At 38.8% G+C, this 23,085-nt stretch overlaps 1 protein-coding gene across 1 annotated transcript in view; it reads left to right on the top strand.

Moving 5' to 3' along the window:
- scn5lab (sodium channel, voltage gated, type V-like, alpha b) overlaps positions 1–8,717 on the top strand; it is a 162,440-nt gene extending 153,723 nt beyond the window's left edge. Inside the window, 1 exon segment of the mRNA XM_084398457.1 lies at positions 4,463–8,717. Within this exon segment, the coding sequence (XP_084254583.1) occupies positions 4,463–5,700 (1,238 nt within the window). The 3' untranslated portion in view covers positions 5,701–8,717.
- Positions 8,718–23,085: the final 14,368 nt, after the last annotated feature.

Here is a 23,085-nt window from a genome sequence, read left to right on the forward strand (position 1 = left end):
GAACTTGAAACTGGAGACACGCTCAACAGCCATTCCATTGATGTGGATGGTGTCGTGTGTGCCTCTTGACACTTTCCTGAAGTCCACGATGAGCTCCTTCGTTTTGGTGGTGTTGAGGAGCTGGTTATTTTCGGTGCACCATGTGGCCAGGTGCTTGATCTCCTCCCTATAGGCAGTCTCATCGTTGTTGCTGATGAGACCAATCACCGTAGTGTCGTCCGCAAACTTGACGATGGAATTAGATCCGTACACAGGCTTGCAGTCGGAGGTGAAGAGGGAGTAGAGGAACGGGCTTAGCACACAGCCCTGTGGTACACCAGTGTTGAGTGTGATGGATGTGGAGCAGTTGGAGCCTGATCGAACATTCTGGGGTCTGTTGGTCAAGAAGTCCAAAATCCAGTTGCACATGGAGGTGTTGAAGCCCAGGTCTCCAAGTTTGGCTATTAACTTAGTTGGGATGACAGTGTTGAATGCTGAGCTGAAGTCAACAAACAGCATGCGTGCATAAGTGTTCTTATTGTCCAGATGTGTGAGCACAGAGTGCAGTGCCATGGAGACTGCATCCTCTGTGCTCCTATTGCTACGGTAGGCAAACTGGTGTGAGTCCAATGTGGATGGTAGAGAGTCTTTTAGGTGTGCCAGGACCAGCCGCTCAAAGCACTTCATTACGATGGGTGTGAGTGCTACAGGGCGGTAGTCATTAAGGCACTTCGGGCTGGAGTGTTTTGGCACTGGCACAATGGAAGTGCATTTAAAGCATGTTGGTACAGTTGCTTGGGCAAGAGACAGGTTGAAAATGTCTGTAAAAACCCCAGCGAGCTGCTCCGCACATGCCCTGAGTACGCGTCCAGGGATGTTGTCTGGTCCAGCAGCCTTGTGCGCGCTGATCCTGCTCAGTGCATTGCAGACATCTGTGGAGGAGAGTGTGATCGGTGGGTGGTCAGCTGAGGATTTGAGCTTGGTGGCAGTTTCTCTGTTGTCTCTTTCAAAGCGAGCATAAAAGTCATTTAGCTCGTTCAGGAAGTTGACATCAGTGGCTGCGGGGGTGGAGTGAGAGGGTTTGTAGTCACTGATGGCCTGAATGCCCTGCCACATGCGCCGAGGGTCAGCGTTGGAAAAGTGTCCCTCTATCTTAAGCTTGTAGCAGTGCTTGGCCTCTTTGATGCCCCTTTTCAGATTTGCTCTGGATGTGCTATAGGCTTGTGCATCTCCTGATCTGAAGGCAGTATTGCGTGTCTTCAATAGGAGTCGCACTTCCCTGTTCATCCATGGCTTCTGATTTGGGTATGTGGTGATCTGCTTCTGGGTTGTAACACTGTCAATGGTGGTATTAATATAATCCAGTACAGAGGAGGTGTAGCAGTCAATGTCCGTGTGAGAGCCACTGGTGGCTTGAGAAGCAAACATACTCCAGTCTGTGTGTAGAAACCTTTCCTGGAGTGAGAAATCTGCCCCCGCAGGCCACACCTTGATGGTCTTCACTGATGGCTTCACGCGATTGATCAGAGGTGCATATTTGGGGGTGAGGAACAAAGAAAGGTGATCTGACTGTCCCAAGTGGGGGAGGGGTGTCGCGACGTAAGCTTCAGCCATGTTTGTGTAAACATGGTCTAAGGTTTTGTTTCCTCTGGTGTGACAGGAAACATGCTGGTGAAATTTCGGTAGCACTGACTTTAAGTTTGAATGATTAAAATCACCCGCAACAATAAACGCAGCTTCCGGGTGAACGGTCTGTTGTTTACTGATGGCTGCGTGAAGTTCTTTCATAGCAAACTTGGCATCAGCATCCGGGGGAATATAGGCTGCAGTTATAATAGTGGAAGTGAACTCCCGCGGTAGATAAAACGGTCTACATTTAACCATGAGAAACTCAAGGTTAGCTGAACAATGTCTCCCAACAATAGCAGAGTTTGTGCACCAAGCTTTGTTAATGTAAATGCACAATCCACCACCTCTGGTCTTACCGGAGCCATGTAATGTTCTATCCGCCCGGAATGTATGGCGTCCCGCTAGCTCAATAGCGTTGTCCGGTATTCCGCTGTTTAACCATGTTTCCGTGAAAATTAGAACATTACAGTTCAAAAGTCTCTTGCTGTATGTGATGTTGAGTCGAATCTCCTCCATTTTGTTCAACAGCGACCGTACATTGGCAAGGAAAATGCTGGGTAAAGAGAGCCGGTGTGGTGTTAGCTTTAGCTTAGCTCTTAGTCCTCCGCGCTTCCCCCGCCTTTGTTTACGATCTCGCCGGCGCCTGCGAGCACTTCCGCCCGGCCGGGCAGAGTGCATAGCCTCGGGTGATCTGGCGATCTCAGGAAGGAGTCGAAGGTTGTCCATAAAACTGTCGGAAATTCGCAAACCAATATCCAAAAGCTCACCTTGGGTGTACGATGTTAAGGCACAACTGTTCTGGACGAACAGACCCGAAATGAGCAAGAAAAATACTGCTAAATTACAGAATCTGGAGAGACCGCGAGCCTCGCGATGTACTCGCGCCGCCATCTTGTATCAAGGATACAAGATAAACAGTCAGCCGCTGCTTAAGTGATCCAACGAGGCGTTTTCCAGACGAGGCGACCCTGATGAGAGCGAGAGAAAGGTCAGAGGTCAACAGTGGCGTCTCTACAGAGCGGGGTTGGTTTAAGGTGAAGGTAATTTGGGCGATCGAGGCTGTCAGCTGCTGTGATTGGCCAGTGATTGAGCTTCTAAACGCTCGTCTGCTTCTCGACAGGGTTAAAAGCTTAAAGACACGTCTCAGATGTTGTATAATCCAGCAGTTTGACTCCTAACGGATCAGCTTGACCATAAATCAAGAGTGGTCATGGTTAGTAATTGGTCTGGTCACGATATGGCGTCTAGATTCGGGGGTTCATGTACAGTATGTTGTTTTGTATCGACATTCAACAGCAGGCCGTCTCTCAGCTCCAATATTTGATATTCTTGTATGACAAAAAGTATTAAAAGTTAAACTTTTAGGCTGGCCTAACAGCACTTGTCGTCTAAATGATTGAGACGGCCAATCAGATCACAGAAGGTGGGCGTTACTGTTCACACAATCCAATCGGATCCATTTCCAGCACGACACTTTAACAGTGAAAGAGTGTGAGATAAGACTAATCTTTTAATATTATACAAGTGTTTTACAAAAGAAATGCAAATTACTAGGTTTGTTAACATTAGTTAATATAAACTAACAATGAAAAATACTTCTAAAGCATTTATTAATCTTAGTTCATGTTAATTTCAACATTTACTGATACGTTATTAAAACGTCTGTTAATACAGCACTGTGAACTAACAATGGACGGATGGTTTTTAATAACTAACGTTAATATATGTATAAAATATGTATTTTCCTTTTTTAGAAAATTATTTAAATTATTAATTTTAACTTTAAGTTGGACAAGTATAGGTGACATCTATCTATCAACATATTTATTGTTATTAAAAATAATAAAATGCAGTAAAATACATGTTTCATATTATTTAATATTACTCATTTTAATGACCAAACAATATACAATTTTCATGCCACATACACTTTTTTTCCCCAGCTTAATAATTAAAATATATATTACATTGAAAAACTGTGAGTGACATGAAAAATGTACACGCATATTTATATAAAAATATTTCAGAAATATATTACTTTAATCATAACTTTTTCATGTCACCAACGTTCAACTTAATGTTAAATACTATTATCAGATACAACTTATGATTTAAAAAATTTAGTAAATGTAGAAATAAACTAAAATCAATAAATGCAAATCAGCGTTAAGTTTTATTATAGTTTTCTTAAGATTTTGAATGAATTTATATAAGTGTTATATATATATATAAGGGAAAATGAATAAGTTGAACCTAAATAGCAATATTAATATATATATATATATATATATATATATATATATATATATTAATATTGCTATTTACAGTAGGTTAAACTTATTTCTATTTCATTTTCAATTTTAGTTTTTATTTCCAGTTAATTATATATATATTAATTTGTTTTCATGTTCATTTTAGTGTAATTATATATATATATATATATACATTTTTTTTTACATTTTTATTTATTTATATATTGCTATTTAGGTTAACTTATTTCTATTTCATTTTCAATTTAATTTTTTATTTTTTTTTAAATAGTTTTATTATATATATATTAATTCGTTTTCATGTTCATTTTAGTGTAATTATATATATATATAATTTTTTTTTTTACATTTTTTTTTATTTATATATTGCTATTTAGGTTAACTTATTTCTATTTCATTTTTAGTTTTTATTTCCAGGTAATTATTTTAGTGCTTATTTCACTTCGAATTTTCGAATTTAATTAAATTTTAGCTTTTCAGAAACGGTTAATAGTTTCAGCCCTGATGTGAACAAATCATCGTTAGTTGATGTAGTCAACACATGAAATCTTGCCCCTCTGATCAGTGTGTGTTCCTCACGACAGGTATCGTTCTGGCGGACATCATCGAGAAGTACTTCGTCTCGCCCACGCTGTTCCGCGTGATCCGCTTGGCTCGAATCGGGCGAATCCTCCGGCTCATCCGCGGGGCGAAGGGGATCCGCACGCTACTCTTCGCCTTGATGATGTCTCTCCCGGCGCTCTTCAACATCGGCCTCCTCCTCTTCCTCGTCATGTTCATCTACGCCATCTTCGGCATGGCAAACTTCGCCTACGTCAAGAAGCAAGGCGGCATCGACGACATGTTCAACTTCGAGACGTTCGGGAACAGCATGATCTGCCTTTTCCAGATCACAACGTCTGCCGGCTGGGATAATCTTCTCAATCCCATCCTGAACAACTCTCCCGAGGAGTGCGACCCGGACGTTCCTCACACCGGGACGAACGCTCGAGGAAACTGCGGGAATCCTTCGGTGGGAATCACTTTCTTCGTGACCTACATCATAATCTCGTTTCTGATCGTGGTGAACATGTACATCGCGATCATCCTGGAGAACTTCAGCGTGGCGACGGAGGAAAGCACCGAGCCGTTGAGCGAGGACGATTTCGAGATGTTTTACGAGGTTTGGGAAAAGTTCGACCCGGAAGCGACGCAGTTCATCGAGTACTCGAAACTCTCGGACTTCGCGGACACGCTTTCCGAGCCGCTAAGAATCGCCAAACCCAACAAAATCAAGCTCATCAACATGGACTTGCCGATGGTGAGCGGAGACAAGATCCACTGCTTGGATATCCTCTTCGCCTTCACCAAACGTGTTCTGGGCGAGTCGGGAGAAATGGACGCTCTTAAGCAGCAAATGGAGGAGAAGTTCATGATGGCGAATCCGTCTAAGATCTCGTACGAGCCGATTACCACGACTCTACGGCGGAAACAAGAAGACGTGTCCGCGACTATGATCCAGCGCTCGTATCGACGGCACCTACTGCGACGGCAGATGAAACAGGCTTCGTTACTTTACCGTCAAATCAACATGGCGGACGCCGATAAAGACGACGACAGTTTGCCGGAGAACGAAGGCCTTATAGTGGCCATGATAATGGAGAACTACGGCACCGAAGTCGAAGTCACGGAGACGCTGTCGGCCACGTCTTCTCCGCCGTCGTACGATAGCGTGACGCGAGTGACTAGCGAGCTTTTTCACGCTCTAATCCCGGAGGCCACGAACACGGACCTCAGCGAACCCTTTCCAAACACAGACCGAGATCGCGAGACGTTTCTGTGACGCCTTTTCCTTTGTTTACCGAATGTACCATAGCTCAGCGGCGAAGGTTTTTGTAGACTGTTTTGATTTCTCTTGTGGTTGAAGATACGAAGGGGAAAGTTGCTCTTTGACCATGCACACCTTCACAGTTTGAATGCATGAATGAGATCCGTAGATTCGCAATTAATTATCATATATAACACATTTTAATCAAAGAGGTCTTACTTAAAATGGCGTGATTCCTTTCAAGATTTGAGGTTATTCGTAGAAGACTCTTAGCGGTGGTGCATCCATTTAAATGTTATCCGTCTGTCATACGTCCACACTTCACGCCATCTCGGAAAGCATGACGATTACCTCTTTGTGTGTCGCTAGCGATGAAAAAGGCAGCGGTAATAATTGACACGGCTGTTTGCACTTTCTGTTCGCTCGCCATGTTTTTCCGTTGACCGTTCGCGCTCGGCGTCGTCGTCGTTATCGAGACGACCAGACAAAGACAATCAGACGTGCGCCTGAAACGATCGCTCGCTTAAACCCTGTCTCTCAGCAAACGACTGCACACGCTTCTTTTCAAAACCACACATTTGTTTCTATTGTGAAGTATTTATTTTGCATGAGAAAAACTGCATGGGACGGAGGGGTTAAATGAACACTTTCTTTTTAAGGCTGAAAATAATTGTTTTGCACACGTTCAGCAATAATTTGCTACATTTAGGTAGGATGATAATGATATTTATTGGAATTAAAAAGGTGTCAAAGTTTCTACTGTAAGGGCCTCCAGCTGTAACTGTGGCTTATATTACTAGTGACGATTATGTGTTTTTCTATCTCGAACTGACATTAGGAGATCAGTCCGCTCGGACGCGGGTTGGCAGGTTTGGTGAAGGGCTGTTTTATGTAGCAATAGATCCCAAGTGTGCCTGCTAGAACTAAATCCTGTGTTTATCATTCATCTTTTGCTCATGCATTTCTTTTGCGTTTTGTAAACCATCAGCTGACTCGCCGAGAAGAGCATCGAACTCAAACCGTTACGGAAATCAAGCATGAGATTTTCTTTCAAAAACACCTGTAGTAAAAAATGCTGAAATTTATCATAAAAATCAGTTCATCTGAATCAATTGTGATGCAAGCAAACCTTTCCAGATATCACTACTGTTCAAAAGTTATTGTATATTGATGCTTGAATTCTGCAAGGATGCATTAAATTGCTCAAAAGTGACAGTAAAGATATTTATAATGTTACTGTTCAACATTCGACAACACGTATGAATTGTTTTCAACACTGATAATAATCATAAATGTTTCTTGAGCATCAAATCCTCATATTAGAGTGATTTGTGAAGGATCAATGAAGACTGGAGTAATGATGCTGAAAATCCAGCTTTGATCACAGGAATAAATTACACTTTACTGTATATTCACATAGACAACAGATATTTTAAATTATAATAATATCTCACATTTTTACTGTATTTTTGATCAAATAAAAGGTTAGGGTTAGGGTTAGGGTTAACTTTTGAACAGTAGTGACCATGACGCCACACACTGATTTAATCCTCATGTTAAACCTGAGATTGATTGATTACCGTGTCTAAAGCGCTGTTGTGTGTCGTCTGACCCAATGAATGGTAAATAAGTATCAGATGTCACTGTGTACATTTGCACAGATGAAATGGCACTCGACGCGGCTTTAATTTACAGGAAAACTGATACGTGACCTGCGCTAACTGCATTTACAGCCCCAAAACACACAAAGGCTCAAATAAACTCAAGCTCTGTTAATTAATTGTTAATGCAATTTTTTCGTCGCATGGTCATGCATTTCTCAGTTTGGGTTTGTTTGCATTAGATTTGAACACTTGAACATGTTAATATGGACCGGATTCAGGCTGGATGCCATATTTAATTGGGCTGTGAGGGCAACAACCTATTAAAATAATTACATCGCAGTGTGATACATTGAGGCTCATTTATTAAACACCAATGCATTTCTGTGTTCACTCGAATTACATGCAGTTTCGAATTATTTTGTGTTTTCTTTCTGATAGATTTTGCATCTGGGGTCGCAGAAATGATTTACTCAGAAACTGATCCATTGAATATCTTAATTTTATATGCATCAAATTAAATGTGGCGTCTGGACTGAATGAAATCCATTGGCAAGAGCTTAAAAAGCACTTCATTTGGATTTAACATGCAGACATTTCTGTCCATAAAATCAAATTTCATTGATGTTACAGCCCAGACAGCAACATAGAGTCGGCCCACATCTGGGACGTGTGGATTACATGGTCAGCGTGAAATCTAAATATGTACATGTTCCTGGTTTTATAGTGAATCGGTGTTTCATCCAAATGTAAAAACTTTCCTCTAATGCTGACCCAAGAATAGATCAATCAATTGCATATTCTGTTTCGCTCAGAAATGTCACATTGCAGAATTAAAACGGCCAGATTCATGTTGACTATAAGCAAAACAAATGATATGCATATAAAACTAATGAGGAAGGAGCTAACTCTGAGGTAATGAGAACATCTGGACTGTGTGATGAACTGCCTTTGGTCAAACTCTATCTGCACAGGAGAGGAGCCGTACACGTCTGCGAGGAGGTTTAGCTGGAGTGGAGATGTGCGCTGCTGTTCGCTCGTGGTTCACTCGTTTGACGTGATGCTTTCGGACGGCTCGTGTGTCGAGGAAGCGCAGCAGATTTGCTCTGACGTTCAGACCTCCTTCTGTTCAACACATTCTCTCTCCTCCTCAAACAAAGCCAAAGAGTCTTTCCTCATTACTGTAACGATAATAACGCTGAGAATGAAGCGCACTGGCTCTGTCACGAACACTCGTCTGCTGTCTACATAGACATGATTCTGAACGCTCTAGGGTGGAAAACACCATCATCATACTAATAATCAGAACCATTTCAAACTAAATATGACTACTTTTAGTGAGTTCACTGTTGAATGAATAGAGCATTATATATATATATACATATATATATTACATTCTACTGTGTAAAAAAAAAACTTGAACCATTTAAAAGCTGAGACTTTTTCAATTTTGCCAATTTAAAACATTGGACAGACACAGTAAATTAAGTTTAGTTTACTAAAATCAAAACATATATATAATTTTTTCAGTGTAGGTTTGTCTTTTTCTTACAAGGCATTCCTTAAATGTAATATTTATGTATTTATTGTTTTCACACTGAACAGATTCATGCTGATTTTAAACTATTTGAATAAATGCAGTTTGAAAATATGATAGTTAATAATAAATTATGCCATGATTTATTTCAGTTATACACCGGAGACGCGCCGTTTCATTTATGTTTGACTGACAAATATGAATCACATGACGTTTAATAGTTTGTTAATGTTAAAACTGTAATTCAAATGGATGGAAATTTTCAATTCAAATAGGCTACATAAATCTTACAATATATATATATATACATATATCGTGAAAATGTTTTGTTTTAATTTTAAAAAGTAAGTTTTAACTTTAAAAATTTAGTTTTTGTGCTTCCTTAAAATTTTAAGTTTAGTCAACTCAAATATCCAAGTTACTTAGTACAACTTTACTTTTCAAGTTGACTAAACTTGAAATTTTAAGGCAGCACAAAAACTAAGTTTAAACAGTGTGTGTGTGTGTGTGTGTGTGTGTGTGTGTATATACAGTGCTATGCATAAGTTTTAGACACCCATGCTAAAGTTGACTAAAAAGAGATTGGCCTAGAGATAAACCTAGAGATTGGCATGGTTTTATTTCAGTTAGCCTAATAGCTGGTTTGATTTGCATTAAGAGATGATCTTATGGAAAGTACTCCATGCCAATCTCTAGGTATGGTGAAGGCTATGTGATGATGTGGGGCTATTTTAATTCCAAAGGCCAAGGGAACTTTATCAGGATGCATAGTATCCTGGATCCATGAAGTAACTGACCTTTAAAAATAAAAATCTGCCTGCCTCTATGGGAATTTAACATAGGGGTGTACTAACTTATGCACCCTGTATTTTAAGGAAGAACATTTATTTATTTACGATACATTATTCATTCACAAAAAAAATTGGTGTTCTTAAAGTTTGGATTTTTTCCTAATTTTTTTCATTAAGGCATTAAGTTCAATTTCCAAAAGATGATTTTTTATTCCTCTTTTTAGTCAACTTTAGCATGGGTATCTAAACTTATGCATAGCACTGTATATAATGTCTTAAAATGCTGTCTTTGTAGGCCGCTCACACGTGTTCAGAGCAGAGCCGGAGTTCAGCTGCATCTTTACGTTAGCGACTCATTTTTCCTGCGTTCTCAGAAGACGACAACATTTTAACCTTATAATAGCTTATAATGAGTCCCAGATCATACGCGTTTAGAAACCCCTCAATAATCAAGATTTCAGGAGGTGCCCGGGTGCAGAAAGATGCCTTTCATTAAAACCAGATCAGAGATGATTTAAAGGGAAATCCGTGGGATGGAAACATGTTCAATGAAGCTGAGAGCGCCGGACTATTATTGCTAGCCGAAAGCATCACATTAAATGAAATATTTAATTAACAAACACAAAATGTTGAACTTTATGAGCGTTTCATTCCATTCGGTCTGAGCTGTAAAAGCCTGTCAGTAAATCACACGCGAACATCTAATTGGCTGCCGAATATAATCGTGTATTAACGAATGAATGTACCTCACGCCTCTCGTCATCCATCGTCTTTCTTTTTCTTTTCATGCATTGATGCTGAAGTTCTGAATTAATATGATTCATGCAGTATGTATTTTATCACCCACAAATTAAGCACAGGGAAATTTTTCTATCTACTGTTTGTTTCGAAACAATACAAATTTGTGCAATACAAGAGCATATGTCAGATATGGTAATTAAAAGGCATATTTTATCTATGCTTTATATATATATATAAATATATACATGTATGTAATGTAAAAATATCAGTTATCTTGAAGCAAGAGTATTTTATAATGGTAGACTTTGCTGTATTTACTTGCTGTTTTTTATTTAGAATTGTTTTGTTTTTTTGTAAGAAAAAATTTCAAATGATCAACTTTGCGCGAGGAGTGTGTTTGACGACAGCTGATCTGGGATCAGGTTTCCAGAGGTTAAAGCCAGTATAGAGGACCAAACAGGTCCTGGGTCAGTTTTTGGAGACCTGCTTTCCCAACACATTAATCCTCAGAGTCTGAGGACGAGACGACATCTGAACATTCGACCCCTCCAATCATTTTGTGCCTGTTATTTATTTTGTACACTATTAGGACTTGCATGCAGCAGTATGGGACTTTTCTCCAAGCGTTTCAATTCGTGGAATCTCCCCTGTTTGTTTGGAAGCGGCGTACGGAGTGAATGGGAGACTGTAGTTCTCGTCACGAGGACGCGTTGATGGAAAGACGAGGAAAGAGGAATCAGCGTTGTTGCCAATTAGAACACCATGTATATCAATAGTCAAATAAACAATAGGATTCATTCTGTGTGTGTGAGCTTGAGTCAATCATTTACAGACAGAGGATTTAAAAAATGCACTGTTATTTTAGTTTTATTCACATTTTGAAATATATTTTATATTTATATTTTTATAATTTTTGTTTTGTTTGTTTACATGTTTATTTAAATTTAAGTCATTTAATTTTTTGTCATTTCATTATGTGCTTTTTTATTTTTAATATTGCAATTCAGGTTTAATTTATCTTATTTCAGTTTTAGTTTTAGTTTATTAATCATTTTTCACTTTAGTGTTATTTTAGTAAGATTTTATATATTTTTTATATATATTATTTAGTTTTCATGTAATTTTTTTGTCATTTCATTTGTTTTTTTAAATATTGCAATTTTAGTTTTATTTTAGTTTTTGAAAAGAGTTTTACTTGGGAGTTATTATATATATATATATATATATATATACTGTATATATATGAAGAGTTCAGATGCAAAAGCCTCTAAGTGCCATCTGAAATTTTCTTAGAATGATCATTTTTATCAAGCTTGCATATTTAAGTTCAGTAGGTCATTTTCATTGCCATTTAAGTGAAATTACTGAATTTAAATATACAAGCTTGATAAAAATGATCATTCTAGAAGAAAATTTCAGATGACACTTAGAGGCTTTTGCATCTGAACTCTTCATATATATATAATATATATATAACAGTGAAAAAACATGGCACATTTAACATAAAATTCTATTCATAAATCAGCAGTTACAGAAGAAGAAAAAAATGACCAAAAAGACTCCCGATCAAAATCTTCATTTAAATCTAAATGAGACGTGTTTAAAAAATAAAAGATCAAACTAAAAAGATGTTCATGCAATGACGTTCAGATGGAGACTGAAGTGATGTAACTGAACTGCACTTTAAGTCATTATTTTCGCAGATGCTTTTATGCAAAACAACTTTCAGGATCAGTCCCTCTGGAAAAAACACATTAAACCATCAAATAGTCTGACAAGTACTTTACTTTTGTGAGTCAAATTCACCAAAACTTTGATTTCAAGTGGTTTTTAAATGTCTTGATCAAGTGCAGCTAAAAAAAAAAAAAAAAACACACACTAATATATATATAATATACACTTATATTTATTATTTGATCAAAATACAGTAAAAAATTTGAAATATTATTGCAATGTAAATCATCTGTTTTCTATGTGAATATACAGTAAAGTGTAATTTATTCCTGTGATCAAAGCTGAATTTCCAGCATCATTACTCCAGTCTTCAGTGTCACATGATCCTTCAGAAATCATTCTAATATGATGATTTGATGCTCAAGAAACATTTATGATTATTATCAGTGTTGAAAATAGTTCATATTTTTGTGGAAACTGATACATTTCATCTCTCAGGATTGAGAGATGAATAGAAAGTTCAAAAGAACAGCATTTATCTGAAATATAATCTTTTGTAACATTATAATATTTACTGGCACTTCTGATCAATTTAATGCATTCTTGCAGAATTCGAGTATTCATTTCTTAACACAAACTTGAGAGCAAACATAAAAAAGTAAAAGAGTAGTAAGTGTGTGTCTCAGGCCTTCTGGTGGAGTCAGTGCTGATGTCAGTTCTGTCAGCGGGTGTGTGTGTGTGTGTGTGTGTGTGTGTGTGTGTGTGTGTGTGTGTGTGTGTGTGTGTGTGTGTGTGTGTGTGTGTGTGTGTGTGTGTGTGGAATATGATTTAGGGGGTTAGACATGAAAATATCCATTTTTTACAGTGCACATTTTGCACACAAGTTACAATCTTAAATCATATTTATGTGCATGAGGAAAATCTCATGTGATTGTACTGAATGTAATTAAAACAAACATGACATATGATATGAGCTCACACACACTGACTCATGTAATTAAACACACACACACACACACACACACACACACACACACAACACCGCCGTGTGTTGTTCAGAGACGCAATTACAAATGACTAATTTCGTTGGCGAAATAGAGCAAAAACATGCAATACTGTGTCTAAAATGTAAGGCCACTTAATATTAACTTATTGTTTATTAAACTTATATAAAATCAATATCACATTTGTTACCATCCTGATATCTGGAGAAAAACAGCACTCTTCGTGTGATATGTACTAACTAGGGCCTATATTAAATGATATAAATATAGACTAAATCACGTAGAGTATGCACGCGCTCTCTGGATGTGTGTGAGGCATTATACTCAATAATGTCAGTTCGCACATCGTTAAAACAACAATTACGATAAGCCATATCACACACTCCCAGAACTTTCTGCATTCCTGCTCGCCATCATCAGCCAGCTCTTCCCATGATGCTCTCTGCTCACTTCACTTCTCTGTGATGATGAGGATGTTATTGATGCGATGCTTTCATGGCTCAGGTATGAACTGTAATGTAGGCTACTACTGTTAGTGTGAGAGATATCATGAGTTGTTTATTCCATCTATCATGACTGATATGATTGACACACCATCCACAAAAGCATAAATGGGAAGAGCAGAGAAAGCAACTCGCTTAAAAGCAACACTCCACATCGCCTGAAATATCAATACAGCCAGGCCAGCAGGGGGCAGGGGCGCGGGAAGAGCGGCGCGGGGAGTGGCTTCCGTCGGGCCACTCTGCCATAAAGCCCTGACTGGTGGATGGCGGCAGTGATGGTTGACTTACTCCAACTTTCTCCCATCTCCCGACTGCATCTCTGGAGCTCAGCCACAGTGATCTTTGGGTTCTTCTTTACCTCTCTCACCAAGGCTCTTCTCCCCCGATAGCTCAGTTTGGCCGGACGGCCAGCTCTAGGAAGGGTTCTGGTCGTCCCAAACGTCTTCCATTTAAGGATTATGGAGGCCACTGTGCTCTTAGGAACCTTAAGTGCAGCAGGATTTTTTTGTAACCTTGGCCAGATCTGTGCCTTGCCACAATTCTGTCTCTGAGCTCTTCAGGCAGTTCCTTTGACCTCATGATTCTCATTTGCTCTGACATGCACTGTGAGCTGTAAGCTCTTATATAGACAGGTGTGTGGCTTTCCTAATCAAGTCCAATCAGTATAATCAAACACAGCTGGACTCAAATGAAGGTGTAGAACCATCTCAAGGATGATCAGAAGAAATGGACAGCACCTGAGTTAAATATATGAGTGTCACAGCAAAGGGTCTGAATACTTAGCACCATGTGATATTTCAGTTTTTCTTTTTTAATAAATGTGCAAAAATGTCAACAATTCTGTGTTTTTCTGTCAATATGGGGTGCTGTGTGTACAATAATGAGGAAAAAAATTAACTTAAATGATTTTAGCAAATGGCTGCAATATAACAAAGAGTGAAAAATGTAAGGGGGTCTGAATACTTTCCGTACCCACTGTATATATTTTTTTTCACTATAGTGTGTGCAGGACACTATAGTTCATTTCTGTAAGTGAGGAGAGCAAAATAAAGTAAACTGTGAAATATTATACCCAAAAAAATCTTCATACAGCGACTACCAGTAAAATTTATACAAATTTGGGAGCAAAAATGATTGGGACACTTTGAGCTGATCATGTTTCGCTGAAGTGTTTTCTCTTTAATTGCTAATGCTCTTTTTACACACAGACTGAACAAAATGAAGCATTGCTTGGTGATTGGTTGAGCTAAACTGGTATTATCTAATTGTGTAGTTAAATTTAACAGCTGACAGATATTCAACATAATTCATGTGTGAGACAGTCTAACAGAAGGACGGACAAAACCAGTCAAATATCAGCTGAGTTCATAACTCTGAGGTTTAAATTGTAATAATTTTTTATCAAATAAATGCAGCCTTGGTGAGCAGAAGAGAGAGACTTCTTTTAAAAACATTAAAAATCTTACCGATTAAACTTTTGACTGGTAGTGTAAGTCTGAATATTTTTGTCTTTCGGACTCACGTTCACTTTTACTAAGGATATACGCACAGTTTAATAAAGGAGACCCCTGCACATTTCCTTTTATGTCACTAACCTGTAAACTTCAGATTTTCTCTTTGTGCAACATGCATTAGACAAACAAAGTTCACAAACAGAAAAAGAAATCAGTTTTGCGAGCATGATTATAATAAGATCTAAGATGAGAGCCGAGGCTGAAAGCACACTTATAAACTTAATAGTATCTGGACTTTCTGTAACTGTTAAGTCACATTTCAAAGCATCTAAAAGCCTGAAAGTGTCAGAGAAAACTTGTATTAAATGAAAGTGATGTACAGTAAGAGCGTCAGGAAGAGCGAGGGACAGATGAAGTCTTTCCCATGAGCACTCGCTGCGATTAGCATCACTCTTCAGGAAATGTGTGTGTGTGTGTGTGTGTGTGTGTGTAATGTTTATCGATGCTTTAGTAATGTAAACCCCTGTTTATCGAGCCGGGAAAGCGTCAGGGTTCGTACAGATTCTGTAACATGAAATTCCAGGACTTTCAAAGACTTTAAAGGTGAACTAAGTAACTTTTTTACCTTAACTGAACAGCTTCGGAGTCATTGGAATGGTTATAATACTTATTTCGGGTTGAATGGTGGTCGTTTCGCACCCCTCTGGTGCCCGTGAGCGGAAAATTCGCACTTGCAACTTTGGGGCGGCGGGCCGGCGGCCGCCGCATCAGGAAGTATCGCGTGATATCAGGTCTCGCGATGTAAACAACTGCTTTACGGCCAAAAGAAATCTGCTCAAATACTGTCATTATTGCGCTCCCTCACGCTGTCCGAACCCGAAGGAAGAAGACGTTTTAAAGAATGTCCCATCTGCTTTGATGTCGTTGATCTACTAGCCTTTGGTGTCTGAGAATCACCAACGAGTTTTTACAACAGTGTTGTCAAATATCTATTCCGAAGCTGTGGGGGGAGCTCTAGAGAGAAACCTGAGAGCGAAAAGCGAGAATACAGCGTAGAAATCCCGAAGCTACTGAGTGCTGCTTTAAGCACTACTTTTTAGTTTTTTTCCAAGGACTTCAATCAGAGATCTCACTTATCAAACAATATCTTTATTATCGTTTAAATTCTAAAAAAGGTGAATAGATAAATAAAAACAAACTAATAAAACAAAATGGTACAAGTAAAGTGCAGCGCATGCAATGACTGTGGAAACTTTCACCATTGAAAGGACACTATGATAAAGATATCGCTTTCCTTATTCAAACGGATTTCCCCCCATGAATATATGATTGACCTGAAGAATAAAAGTTGAATCATATAACGTTACTTTGATATTTATATGAGCAATATCACACTCATAGCCATGCAAAATGCCTCTATATCTATAATAAATTAAATTAAAAATACATTTCCCACATATTCTCTTTCAATAATTCAAGCACTTTTCGAGTCCTTCAAAAAATGGCTGTTTTCAAGGGTTTTCCAGGACTTAGATTTCAAAAACACTTCACGCGTCGTGTAGAGCCCTGTCTGAATGCTGGAGAACAGAAGAGCCCTGTCTGAATGCTGGAGAACAGAACAAGGCGTTTGGAAGTCAGTCGTGTTAAATGTGTTTTTGTAAGTGTGTTTAAGTGAGTAAGGACGAGGACAATGATTTGGTCTCTCTGCATCTTCCCAGTCGCTGTGATGAGTGAGTGAGTGAGTGTGTGTGTGTGTGTGTACGGTTGCCATGGCAGCGGGATCTGGTGTGTACGATTGCCATGGCAGCGGGATCTGATGAGGTCCCTGGACACCAGAGAGGATGAGCTCGATCTCCCGGAGGGCAGAAGTGACCCGATGATACACACCCTCCTGTTTCCCTCTGGAAGACGACGGAGAACACACACGGACACGCACACACACGCACGCACGCACACACACACACGCACGCACGCAGACACACACACACACACACGTGTGCACACACACACACACACACACACACACACACACACACACACACACACACACACACATGTATTAGAGCCAAATCTCACACAGAGATGAATATACGTTATTTATCATGCATGCTGAACTGTGTATTGTAATAATAGCCTACTACTACTACTAATAAATATATTATATACAAACAGTAGCCTACTGGTCAAATGTTTGGACATTTACTATTTTGAATGTTTTTGACAGAAGTCTCTTATGCTCATAAAGCCTGCATTTATTTGATCAAAACTACAGAAAAAAAAAACTGTTAAAAAAAAGAAAGAAATATTATTACACTATAAAATATCAGTTTTCTATGTGAATATACAGTAAAGTGTAATTTATTCCTGTGATCAAAGCTGAATGTTCAGCATCATTACTCCAGTCTTCAGTGTCACATGATCCTTCAGAAATCACTCTAATATGAGGATTTGATAGTTATTATCAATATTGGAAACAGTTGTGCTGCTTAATATTTTTTCATAACCTCTGATACTTTTTTCAGGATTCATTGACGAAAAAAAAAAGAACAGAATTGATTAAAACAGAAATCTTTTGTGTTGCCGACCAATATATATCTACTGTTAGGGTGTTTTTCTTACAAATTTCTTACAATTTTATTTAATTATTATGTTTAATATTTTAATATAGGGCTATTTTCTGTCCAATTTGTGTGGACATTTCTCTTTTTTTCACCTTTTTTTTGTGTGTTGTTTAATTTAATTAGTGATTCTACGTTTAAATATTGAGGATTACAAGTTTGGGGGAAATGCGATTAATTGCGATTAATTACAGCAAATTGTGCGATTAATTAGTTTTTTTTTTTTTTTGTCGATTCCCAGCCCTAATATATATATATATTTAAAATAATTCAATATAATAAAAAATAAATAAAATAAAATTGATTTTCAGCTGTTATATGTAATATCTATCGCAGGAGGAAATCTAAGGGCCGTTCCAGTCATTTGTGAGTCTCGCGCGCCTGCTCAGCGTTTTCAGTGTTACACCCCGGACGCATTACGCCCCACAAAGACAATCTTTCAGAAAGATGTATTTTGGAGAAGACGCATTAGCAACAGAACAAGTCGTCATTCGAGTGACTCATGCGTTTCAGAGGAGAGAAAGAGCAGAAATGTGCTACTCCACATTAGCTGTGAACACCAGAACACACAGCGAGTGTTAGCAGGTGTGTGTGCGCGCGCCATACATCAATTTAATTGGGCGAAACTGTCCAGCACAGCAAAAAAACACTGAGGTAAAGGATGGCAGTTCCTAAACAAGAGCTTTTGTGCCCTATTTTACATGCGTAATAAAGACGCAGAACAACTCGACACACAGCAGATAACCTTTACATGACCGAACGTGATCAGCGTCAGTGTGTTTCAAGCAGCATGATTATTATTGTTTATATTTAGTGTAAGTGATCATCAGCGAGACAGTCAGAAACCAAAAAGCAATAACCATAACCCAGAACACATCCAGAACATCCTAATAACACAGATATGTATTCATAGATCCATATTTAACATGACGCAGTTCATCACTCACACTTACAAATCAATGCATGTTCATCACAAATATCACAACATTGTGGCCGTAAAAACCACAAGCTTTAAATCCCAGATGAAACAGCATAACCTTTCAGTGGCGATGTGTGTTTTTATGGAGAACTCAATATGCAGATTTATCACAGTAATGATAAACTAAATACTGTGAAAATCATCTGCTAATGTCTTTTGCAGGAATACAGCTGCGCTCAAAAGTTTACACACCCCTTGCAGAATCTGTAAAATGTTCATTATTTTAGCCATGATAAGAGGGGTCATACAAAATGCAATGCTATTATTTAGTGTCGTCCTGAGTGAGATATTTGACATAACAGATGTTCACATACAAGACAAAAAAATAGCTGAATTTATTAAAATGACCCTGTTCAAAAGTTTATGAACCCTTGATTCCTAAAACTGTGTCGTTCCCTGGATGATCCACAAGTGTTTTCTTTGGTTTTGTGATGGTTGTTCTTGCAGTGAAACTGGCCAATGTTCTTTAGAAAAATCCTCAAGGTCCCAAAGATTCTTTGGTTTTCCGGCATCTTTTGCATATTTGAACCCTTTCCAGCAGGGATTGTGTGATTTTGAGGTCCATCTTTTCACACTGAGGGACTCTAACACAACTATTAAAGAAGGTTCAAACATTCACCATGCATCAAGAGCCGCAGGGTGCAAGAACAACCATCACGAAACACAAAAACACTCGTGGATCATCCTGGAGACGACACACAGTATTAAGATCAAAGGTTCATACATTTTTGCACGGGGTATTTTTTATAAATTCAGCTATTTTTTGTAAACATCTATTATGTAAAATATCTTATTCAGGACAGTACTAAATAAAAAATAAGATTTGTATGATCCCTCTTATTTGGCAGATTCTGCTCAGGTGTTGTGGACGTCTGCCAGGCTGCTGTTATTTGGCCATAGATATATATACATAGATGCCTCATGAGTGTGTGTTTGCTGTACGTCACATCGGAACGGGTCAAATCCGGTCCGTGACACTCGAGAGCAAGTTTACTGTGTCTGTGCAACCTAGTTGCAGGTAATTATGTAAGGAGTAATTGACGACAGGCCGTTGAATTAATAGAAAAATAATGCACACCCGAGGTGGTAATGCGGTTATTTTTCTAATAATGAAACGGCCCAGAGTCAGTTCTTCCGCTTATACTACAGTTACCACACCTCAAAACATCCTTCAGGTGATGTATTACAAGATGTTTGTCAGGTTTTTGTCCTTAAATGCTCTTGTGTGTGGGACTAATTTCTTACGCATCTCGTCCCAAAGCCTCCGATGCTGATTCCAAAACGCCATTTTAGAGCGAGTTACGGATGCTTGAGCCACTGATAGCGGACCTGTGCAGTTATTAGAGAGAGAGAGAGAGAGACCAATGCAGTTATTAGAGAGAGAGAGAGAGAGAGAGAGAGAGAGAGAGAGAGAGAGACCAGTGCAGTTATTAGAGAGAGAGAGAGAAAGACCAATGCAGTTATTAGAGAGAGAGAGAGAGAGAGAGAGAGAGAGAGACCAATGCAGTTATTAGAGAGAGAGAGAAAGAGAGAGAGAGAGAGAGAGAGAGAGAGAGATGGTTCTGTAGTCTGAATGGACCTTTGAAATAACTAATTTGGCGAAGTGCTATTGAACTGTAATGCGGTCTAGACCTGCCTGGAACTACTTTAGCCGTGCGTTTCCCTGAAAATAATTGCACACCTTTGAACGTTCGTCACCCAATCAGAATCAAGCATTCAACAGCCTATTAGTAAAAGCATAATTTAAAGTTATTACCACAGTAACTATGTAACATGTAACAGGACACTGTAAAATGAAGTGTCACCCAAGCCTCCATAATGCTGCTGTTTTCTGTTGGTACATGATCTTCCAGATCGTCCTTTCTGTCCTCGTTTGACCACACAGAAGAGCAAAGAAAAGGAAATGTTCTGTTTAGTGCTCGGCTTGTTCTGGTACACTACAGTACAGCGTGTGCGAGGCAGTGAACAGGCTTCAGCTCTGCTGATGAATGAGACTGGACGCTGGAGTCGCTATATGAAGGTCAGTAGGTCAGTCTGAAACATCAGGATCAAGCCTCTGTCCTCAAAGAGCCGCTGAACAGAGAGATCAGATCAACAGCTCAGGAGACTGAAGACTGTCCAGGCCATACGTGATGTGCTTTCTGTGGTCAAATGAGGACAGGAACGACGATCTGGAAGATCATGTACCAACAGAAAACAGCAGCATTGTGGAGGCTTGGGTGACACTTCATTTTACAGTGTCCTGTTACATGTTACATAGTTACTGTGGTAATAACTTTAAATTATGCTTTTACTAATAGGCTGTTGAATGCTTGATTCTGATTGGGTGACGAACGTTCAAAGGTGTGCAATTATTTTCAGGGAAACGCACGGCTAAAGTAGTTCCAGGCAGGTCTAGACCGCATTACAGTTCAATATCACTTCGCCAAATGAGTTATTTCAAAGGTCCATTCAGACTACAGAACCATCTCTCTCTCTCTCTCTCTCTCTCTCTCTCTCTCTCATAGCTGCATTGGTCTCTCTCTCGCTCTCTCTCTCTCTCTAATAACTGCATTGGTCTCTCTCTCTCTCTCTCTCTCTGTCTAATAACTGCATTGGTCTCTCTCTCTCTCTCTCTCTCTCTCTCTCTTTCTCTCTCTGTCTAATAACTGCACAGGCCTGCAGAGTTTAGCTTCAACCCTAATTAAACACACCTGATCAGCTAATCAAGTCCTTCAGGCTTATTTGAAAACTGCAGGTGTGTGTGTGTGTTGAAGCAGGGTTGGAACAAAACTGTGTAGGGCTGTGGCCCTCCAGGAACTGAGTCTGACACCTGTGATCTGAAGGATGTTTGAGGTGTGGTAACTGTAGTATAAGCGGAAGAACTGACTCTGGGCCGTTTCATTATTAGAAAAATAACCGCATTACCACCTCGGGTGTGCGGTTATTTTTCTATTAATTCAACGGCCTGTCGTCAATTACTCCTTACATAATTACCTGCAACTAAACCAAACCCCGACCCTATTAGTACATGTAGTTAATTATTATTATAATAATGTAACACGGACACGTTAAATTAAAAGTGTAACTGAAGCTTGTTTCGACCACAGAATGATAAAAAAAACATTAAAAAGGTAATTGCGACTTTTATCTCACAATACAGGTTTATATCTCACAATTCTGAGAAATAAAGTCAGAATCGTGATATAAACGTCATATAAAGTCACGAGTCAGAAATTATGAGATAAAAAGTCACAATTACTTACTTTAGTAATAATCATAAATGTTTCTTGAGCATCAAATCATCATATTAGAGTGATTTGTGAAGGATCATGTGACACTGAAGACTGGAGTAATGATGCTGAAAATTCAGCTTTGATCACAGGAATAAATTACACTTTACTATATATTCACATAGAAAACAGCTGATTTAAAGTGTAATAATATTTCAGATTTTTACTGCAGTAAATAAATGCAGCCTTTATGAGAAGAAGAGAAAAAAAATTGGACCCACCTCAAACATTTAAATATATATATAAATTATTTTACAGAGACAAAGTGTCACTGTAACTGTAAATATTGATCTTTTTGATTTTAAATGTATTATTCAGCAATAACTTAAAGCACAGCTCGTATTAAACCAGGAACTTTCCTGTGAAGAAATGAGAATCTCGACCTGTAGGACTTCTTCTAACCGAACATCATCACCACTTCCCAGTGTTTCTACAAGAAAAAAAAAGAAAAAAATCAATGTTAATTTCTGGAACAAGAAGTTCTGATTTGCAAAGCAAGAGAAAAATGTGCCGTTCCCGCACAACAGCGGAGGAAGGTGACTTCCAGAGAAGCAGAAAGTCTTTAGAGAGGGTTTCTGTTGGGGAGAGCGATTGCTAAAATTGCCCTGCTGGCAAACAAACTTTGAATGTGAGTGTGTTGCAGAAAGTGTCGTGCGCTTGATCACTGTCTCGCTCACAGAACGCTGACGCAAACACACCGTGAAAATAGCCCAGCGGAATCATGGGAGCTGTATTTCTCTCTGTGTAACTGGGTTAACAACACACACATCTGAACACAGACAGCAGCGATTCCTCACCACACACACATGATTTATCTGGACTGAAAAACAAATCCGTTATCTGTGCATTTACATATCCGTGGCCTTCAACGCGACCCACTTATTCATATAAAGAAGCGTATTCTCATGTGGATATCACCGTTAAACAGGGCGCTTTAAAGTCTTTTATATACGCTGGCCGAGCATTTCTCATCATTTCTATCTGATCAAGGTCTGTGAGATCAGAAATATTGAGTGAGACAGATTTTAAAAATCTCACTGATGCAAATTGAAGGAGTCTTGACGTGCTAGACAGGAAGAAAACTGCAATCAACCAACCAAAACACCTTAGCAACCTCCTAGCAATGACCCAGAACACCTTAGCAACCTCCTAGCAATGACCCAGAACACCTTAGCAACCTCCTAGCAACACCTTAGCAACCAACCAGAACATCATCTTAGCAACCT

Source organism: Rutilus rutilus (genome assembly GCF_951802725.1).
Source record: "Rutilus rutilus genome assembly, chromosome: 24".
Classification (NCBI taxonomy): domain Eukaryota; kingdom Metazoa; phylum Chordata; class Actinopteri; order Cypriniformes; family Leuciscidae; genus Rutilus; species Rutilus rutilus.